Raw genomic sequence first — 7,972 nt, forward strand, 5'->3', positions numbered from 1 at the left:
TCAAATATGCACAGTGTGGATTTCTACAACATGACAGAAAAACATTAACGTCTCCTAACCTGCATTTTCTGTTTCAGCCAGACGCACATTAAGTTTTAATTATGATATACGGTGTGGGAGAAGATGCGTGCTGAGAAGATGCGTGCTCGTGTCCCGGTCTAGAATGAGCTCTCTGTCTTCCGCTGGGTGTTTTAAATATATGCACATTGCTTGAGGACACAGAGATGTAGGCTTCCTGGCATGTGTACAAACATTATAGAGGGAGGGGGTTGGGGCTTTGTCAGAGGCTTTTGTGAGTAGAACAGGTTTAGTTTATTTGGCAGTGAGGGATTGAAGGGATACATCATGCTACTCTGCTTTTGGTTCCTGTGAATAAGAGAAGGTGTTTCATACTGATCTCAGTCGTACTGTGGGTAGTCTGGAGTCTGCCCTTAAGTGGAAGGGAGTCTGATTGCCAGGTGAAGCTGTTAGCGTGTCGCTAACCCCTATCTCCGTCCTTAAGACGTACAGGATGTGCCTACTGGGTTATGGGCTGAACTGGCCTGGGCTGTCAGTTCACTAATAGCAACTTTTTTTATTTTATTTCTGCAGACGACAAAAAGGAAGCGTGGGCATGTGAAGAACAAACTTGTCCTCAAGAAAGGCAAGAAACTGAACAACAAGAAATCAGTTTAACCCAACAACAAACATGGAGGCTACAGGAGAGAGAGAGAGAGAGAGAGAGAAGTTTAAAAATCATTCAAAACGCAACAAGCAAGTAATCCACCATTCAAGAAGAAGAATGAACACCAACTAATCGATCAGTGGTCCGGAGAGATCTGTTACCTGGACGACCAGGTCTGTGATGTTCACCGTGGTAACAGGAGGTTCTATGTTAACCCTTCTGTGACCTCTGTAAGAAGGAGGTAATGTTGCCGGCTAGATCCGATGACCTCCGTCGGTTTGGTTTTGCCCTGAGAAACTGAACTTTGACCTTTTGACGACCTTTGACATTTTTTTTTTTTTGTACTTGAATGTTGCTGTGAGGCGAGAGAGGAGGAGCCTTTGTGAAGTTACAATACCAGACCAGGGCAGTCAGGCAGCACTCTGTACCAAATGTGGCGCCCTATTCCCAATACTGTGCACTACTTTTCTTCACATCCCTGTTTGAAAGTAGTGCACTTCCGAGGGAATAGGGTGTCATTTCACCCATTGCCAATCCTAATAACGTTGTCCCGAATTGAATCTAGCAAACAATCAATTAATCAGACAAAGGAAACGTGACGATAAAATCAAGAAAAGCTCAAAGAACTTGGAAGCTGTCAGTGACACCAAAGACATTCCATACCATTTCAGTGTGTGAACTAATTCCACTGAACTTGTTACCTTTAAATAGCAGCCGAGGAAAAGGGCTGGGCTGTTGATGCATTGAGAATGAGGTCGGAGGGGTTGAATGAGAGGTCCCTGATGCCTGTTCAGTTATACTGTAACTTGGTTATTCATTAGCACCTAATACCCGTCTGTCTCAATAGATTCTGGATTTATCTGGATTTAAGTCCAGTTTAAGTCAAGTCAAGCTGGTCTGCCAACCGGACTAAATGTGTGTATTTTTTTTCTTTCTTTTTTGCATAAAGCAACGTGGCAAATTTCACTGATGGGTTATCGTGATGATTTCGAACAAACAAATATTTTAAATCAGTCAATTTTACTGTTACAATAAAAAACAGACCAGAAAATAGGGTCTTCATGGAGAGTTATACCTAGTTTGTATTTTTTAAGTAATTTTGTTCTGAGATTTGCCGGTCGAGGTGCTGTTGGTATGACTGAACGATGTGTTAGTCTGGGGTTTCCAATAAACTGCACTGAAATAGCCTACGATGTAATTATTTTTAATTGTTCCTAATGCACTTTAGCCACAGTGATAACTTTCCTTGTGCTCTTTTTTTCCTCTTCTGCTTTTAAAGGTAACAAAAAGAACACCTACTCTGGTAGATAATTATAATAATAAAGTTATTTTCCAGGGCTTCTCTACATCCGTGTCTACTCTAAACCAGCCTGTCCCTCATGATGACTCGTCACCTTTTATCAGTCATCTTTGACCCTGGTTCTCACTTAACTTGACACCCAGCTGCTTGTTTCCGTTCAGGAAGTAGAACGCTATGCTCGGTCTTAACAGCGTGCCATTAGAAGCTGTAACGACATATAAAAGCCTTAACAGCTTACTTTAGACAACCATATCGATGTTTCTTCGCTTGACAGAGTCCGAGACTCTGTCTTCGTTAAAATTGGCTCTCCGCTCCCAATGTGTTGCACTACTTTTGACTGGAGGGCTATGGCATACACACATAGTAGAGTACGAGTAACGAATAGGGTGCCATTTGGGACTCAGACTCTCTTGGGTATTTATTAGTCAATGAACGATGGAGGCTTACGACAAACAGTGGCATCCAATCGTGAATGAATTGCAAAAACAATGTTTCTTTCTGTTTTTTCCTGTCAAGGGTTATTCCATCAATTGTAATGAAATGGATGCTGGTGGGTGTGAGAATGAAATATGCCTTTTTTTAATTAAAGAGGTTGAATTAACTTGGCTGCTGTTTGGGTCATTTTGTCGTAAATAAAAAATGGACATGTCGATCAGAACCGGCTGAGCAGATGTTCTTTTGTCTGTGTTAAGGTCCATGTTACCCAATTGATATTTTTTAGCAGGTCCAAATGAGCATTCCAACTGGTATCAATTATTTTCCTGAGAACACCCTCTACAACACAACAAACCAGTGGTAAGTACACTTTTCATCTGAAGCTGGATCAGAAGTGGACACCTCATAGCTAACTAAAAGAAAGATTATCCTAGTGAAGTTGGATGTCAATTCAGGATTGATAAATTCTGGAACTTCTTCAATTGAAGGATCTTGGACTCGTTTCTAAATGCGCATTTCAATATTTTTGTGCTTTTAGTTGTATCTGAGTAGACTTCAGATTTATCCTGCTGCTGTCACCATGTGCAGATCAGTCATTAATTGAGTTCCAGTGGTGGCCATGCATGGCCAGAACTTTAACCCCATTGGGTCATTTTATGTCCAAAAGCTGGAATATGGGGGCAAGGTCACTGTCCAAATACGTTGGGAGTTGAGTTCATGGAGGAAGCTGGTGGATGTGTTTGGCTCATGGAAGAAGCTGGTGGATGTGTTGGGCTCATGGAGGAAGCTGGTGGATGTGTTGGGCTCATGGAGGAAGTCACCAACAGCAGCTGGTGGATAATCAACACCGTAATGTTAAGGTTAAGTGGACTAGTGAAATTGACTATCTGGAATTTAGAAAGCGGACAGGTGAGCTCACTTGAGACAAAACAAGCTGCCCCTGCTGTTGCCCATTACAGCCAGATGCTCTCAGACTATTGGAGAATGCATAGATGGAGAGAAGCCAGAGTGGAAGTGTTTTCTGGGGGTGGTCCATGTCCCGGTCAGGGTCAAAAGCTGAGGTAAGCAAAAGCGACCTCTGCCTTGTTGACAGACGATTGATGGTTCTCCACATATTTCTGCAGATAGTGGACTCTAGAAATGTTGCCAGGTGCAGAGTCTTTTCAAACTACAGGGAGAGGAACAGTTGACAAAGCGACAAAACTGTAAAAAGCGCTTGTGTGAGTTTTATTTGCTCAAACATATTGGAAGCGGATTAATGTATAATGACTTTGATTGGATAACTCGAACAAGCCTGTATTTCAAGCGTGTTGAATGCGTGAGAGGATATTTGACCAGGTCTTGTCCCTTTAAACCCTAAGAGAGCGCCAGACAAGAATGGAGATAAAACAAAAATTCACATTCTGTGTGTATCGTTACTGGATGGAGTAGGGGTTCAGTAGTTATAGACAGAAACACAAATGCCCCGTGTTTGAGCTCTGGTTCCAATATTTAAGAACCTTGTTCCCTTTCAGTACATAACGAGGAACAACCTCATGCTCCTGCAAGAGCTTTTGGAGGAGGCACGGGTATTTTCCGATTTGTCCTCACGGTGAAAACACCCACTCCACCAGGGGCCTGGCTGTGTTTTGGGTGCCATTCAAAGAGTTTGTAGAAGTGTAGAAGATATTGAGTGTCTTTTTCCCCCCTCATAGCTTACAGCTGGGATGGGGTACAAAGCATTATACAGTGGGTGCTATGCTGAGGCTGCCTGCCCTAAGCTGTTTATTAAAAAACAGCGTTTGACTTGGGGCAGGATTCCATTAGTTGTGTTTGTACTGATAGGGACTTGACTGATGCTGAAGGAATGTAACCCTGAATATGGTTACCGTCTTCTGAACAGGTAAACTAGGTAGCAAACCGGTTGATGGCCATTCTTGGGTTTGTTATTTACAGAAGCAATTAAAACAGTCCTATGAGGCTTCCTCACACCCGAATTAGTGGCGAGTTTCCCTCCTCCAAGGAACAATAGTTATTGTCACCTTGTCTTGGCAGCTGTTTTTAATACTTATACCTTGTCTTTGGGGGTGGGTGGTCGAACCAGCAAGGGTGATGGATGTCAATGTGCGAAAGCTAACGAACAGATTTTAAAAAACAGTTAGGTTTTTTTATTTTAATATTTATTATCAAAAAGAAAATAGATAGGCTATTCATCTCAAAGCATCATAAAATACAAGACATGATCTATTTTAAATGCCAGGGTATTTGGAAGTAAAAAAACGTCCACCACAGAGAAAGAAAATAGATACGGTATAACTCGTTTTCTGTATGCCCACATTTGTTTGTAATAGGTTAAATAGTGTATTTTTGTATTTCATATTGAAAATGAACATCATAAACAAAGTATCACTAATGATGAGATTTCTCCCAATACGGCATACCACTTGTTTTAAGGTGATTATTAGAATTGATCAACTGATATGTTATGAATAATATAGTAAGTAAAATCCCATTTTCTAAGTGAGGAATGACAATTTACCCTTGGTTACTATACCTTTGAGGACATCTGCTCTAATACAGATTATAGTACAGTATACTATGGTTTCTGGTGCTGTATTCCACATAAGGTCATCCTACATCACAGTCACAGACAATTCTGATTGGCAGATCTTTATACCAGTTTGGTTGTCACCTGCAGCCCTACCAATGTTCAAGTAAGGGAACAATTTCTCAGTAAATCTATCTTTATGGGTGTAGATAAGCGTCATGTCTTTGGGATCGTGGAAGGACACCTCCCCCCTTTCATAGTCCAGCGCCACTCTGATCTCCTGGGGCCTCCTCTTCAGAGTGATCCCCATGCCTCCTCCAGCCCGATATTTTCCACAATCTAGAATTATACACCAGATTCCGTCCTTCGGTGACACACCCAGCGTCCCGTTCCTGTCTTTGTTTTCTGTGGCAACCCCGAGAAACCACTGAGGGTGGGCTCCCACCTCCACCTGCCAGCTGTGGTTCCCTGAGCTGAAGCCCTCAATGCCCAGAACGTCTGGATATTTCATAAATCTCTCTGGGTTGTCAGGAAGCAGCTGCCATGTGCCAGGTCTTCTCACACTGGTCAGATCCTCAGACAGATAGAGACTGGGGTGGGCCGTGTTGGGGTCCAGAATCACAGGGGTGTATTTGACGATCCCCCGCATCTTCTCCCAGACCCGGAACTGCAGGTTGCCCAGGTGTTCGGCCACGTCTATCAGAGATCCTGAGACCAGCTGTGGATCTGGCAGAGAGCACTGGGATCTTTTCTTAGTGGCCTTGAAGTTCTGCAGGAATGGTATGTCTTCCGCTTTCAGCTCCTTCTCTATGGCTCTGATAGTGTCTGAAAGTGACGATATGTTTGTGCTCATCTCTTCGATCTTCTCTTTCATCATCTTACTCTTCTGCTCCTCTTCCCGTCTCAATGCAGCAATCCTGGCCGCCTTTTCATTTTGTAGAAAATGGTAAATCTCCTCAAAATCCTGGTTAATTTTTTGCTCTGTGTGCTTGACCTGGTTGTTAATGTGCTCTGCTGTTTGATCCAAGGTTTGTTTGACTTTTTTAAAGACCTCCAACTTAGCATTAAAAGGCTTCAGGACAGTCTGGAGTTCATTCTTAAGATCTGGTACAGCCTCATCAATGGGGACACAGTCATGAGATTTATGTTTATTTGAATCTCGACACAACACACAAATTGGCTGTTTATCAGTCAGACAGAAAAGTTTGAGTTTCTCCCTGTGCAGACTGCAGAACACCTCAGACCCTGCTGAAGCTCCCTGACTCTCCTGTATCTCAGAGGCAGCTGAAGCTCCCCGACTCTCCTGTATCTCAGAGGCAGCTGAAGCTCCCCGACTTTCCTGTATCTCAGAGGCTGCTGATGCTGTCTGACTTCTCTCTTGTTGACCAGACACCGTTGAAGCTCTCTGACTCCACTCCTGTATCTCAGAGGCAGCTGAAGCTCTCTGACTCTCCTGTATGAAATGCTCCACTGAAGCTCTTTCGGTTTTCTTCGGTATGTCAGACCAAATTAAAGTTGTTTTACTCCTCTCATTTTCCCCAGTAGCTGAAGTGATCTGAGCACTATTTCTCTGCCCAGGACTAGCCGGATATCTAGCCTTTCTCTTCAATACAGCAGATGGTGCTGATTGTCTCAGCGGGTTCTCTTGTGCCCTGGAGAATGCTGGAGCTTTCAGCATTTTCTCATTTGTACAGACCTCACACAGTCTATTCAGAGCTAGGTTAAAGGGAGGATTCATTGAAGATGATCTCCTGCAAACTGGACATTCCCAAGATTTATTCTCTTTGCAGAATTTCTCCCAACAGGATTTGCAGATGTTGTGGCTACAGTTCAGTAGTACTGGGTTTTTGAAGATTTTATTGCAGACCGGACACAAGAGTTCCTCCACTGGGAAAGATGATCTTGCTCCCATTTTCGCAAAATTGTATACTTTGACTCAAAGAAAAAGTCTGTGTTAATGGCAAAAAACTCGAAAAAAACCAATTCTCTGCTTTGTATCCAATGGATCTGAACACCTGTAGGATCAATGTTGCAATGCTGAGCTGTACTCAGCTTGCCCTGTAGAAGTGTGAGAGGAGTGTATTTCAGTAAACCAGGCGTGGTTGGACAGGTAGTGCATGTTGGTATAAAAAAAATAAAAAGAAAGGGATCAGCCAATCAGAGGGGTCCCTAACAACAATGAACATGAGGCCATACATGTTTTGGATGTTATTATGTAACATCCAAACAATTAAAAAATCCAGAGTTGTGTAGCAATATTTTGTGAACTGAAGGCAGTCAGTGAAAGCTTTTAATAAATTTTGGGTGAGTGACAAGGTATTGAATAATTAGCAAAACTGCTATCCATTGGGTAGTACTGTGGGTGTTTAAAACGAGTATGAGAAGATAGGTCCATACAAACTGATAGATGGATCGGCGAGACAGTTTAAATTGGGAATACATCAGTCACTCTGAACTTTCTAGAAAAAAGTGTTTGGACAAATTGCTGATATCTTCTGGTAATTTATGTTTGTATTAATACTAGTAGTATAGTAGTAGAGTAAAATATGTATTTACATATTGCCCCTTCAAAAAACAGCCTTTAGGAGAAAATTCACTGCTAGACACTAGTTTCCCATAATTATGACAGGTTTTTCAAACATAATTAAAATACTTTCTTTTTTTTAATGATCTGAAATTTACTTGATATTTCATTTATTTGTAAACAACGTATTTGCACAGTAAACCTTACAAACGACATTAGGATTTCGGTAATTTTGGTAATACGTATATTTGTTATATATAACTGCTGAGGCGAAAGGGAGACAGGACAGAAGAACTGGGAATACAGCTAAATGATGGAACCTCAGGAAAGAGCTTTAAACACCATCATGATTTATATTCACTCCCAGATTGATTGCTGCTGAATTTTAAAAGGTTTTAAACAAATTATAGACCCAAAATAATTTATATCCATAAAAACATATACTGTACTTCATTGTCAATACTCATGAGTTTTAGGTCTGCCTAGGTAATCGGATTGAAAACGTTGGGATTTTAAAAACTT

The 7,972-nt window shown here is 41.8% G+C and overlaps 2 protein-coding genes across 2 annotated transcripts in view; one reads left to right on the forward strand and one right to left on the reverse strand.

Moving 5' to 3' along the window:
- LOC105023487 (STT3 oligosaccharyltransferase complex catalytic subunit B) overlaps positions 1-2,619 on the forward strand; it is a 49,781-nt gene extending 47,162 nt beyond the window's left edge. The window contains exon 16 of the mRNA XM_010892725.4: positions 592-2,619. Within this exon, the coding sequence (XP_010891027.4) occupies positions 592-675 (84 nt within the window). The 3' untranslated portion in view covers positions 676-2,619. The remainder of the gene's footprint in view (positions 1-591) is intronic.
- Positions 2,620-4,840: 2,221 nt separating this feature from the next.
- LOC117592828 (nuclear factor 7, brain-like) lies at positions 4,841-6,893 on the reverse strand. The gene has a single exon (XM_034286939.1). The coding sequence runs from the start codon at positions 6,836-6,838 to the stop codon at positions 5,012-5,014; it is 1,827 nt and encodes a 608-aa protein (XP_034142830.1). The 5' UTR covers positions 6,839-6,893; the 3' UTR covers positions 4,841-5,011.
- Between the last annotated feature and the right edge of the window lie 1,079 nt (positions 6,894-7,972).

This window comes from Esox lucius, chromosome 16 (genome assembly GCF_011004845.1).
Source record: "Esox lucius isolate fEsoLuc1 chromosome 16, fEsoLuc1.pri, whole genome shotgun sequence".
Taxonomy (NCBI): Eukaryota; Metazoa; Chordata; class Actinopteri; order Esociformes; family Esocidae; genus Esox; species Esox lucius.

What these genes read in the sequence shown, in the direction of transcription:
- LOC117592828 (XM_034286939.1), bottom strand. Translation starts at nt 6,838, where the DNA reads ATGGGAGCAAGATCATCTTTCCCAGTGGAGGAACTCTTGTGTCCGGTC.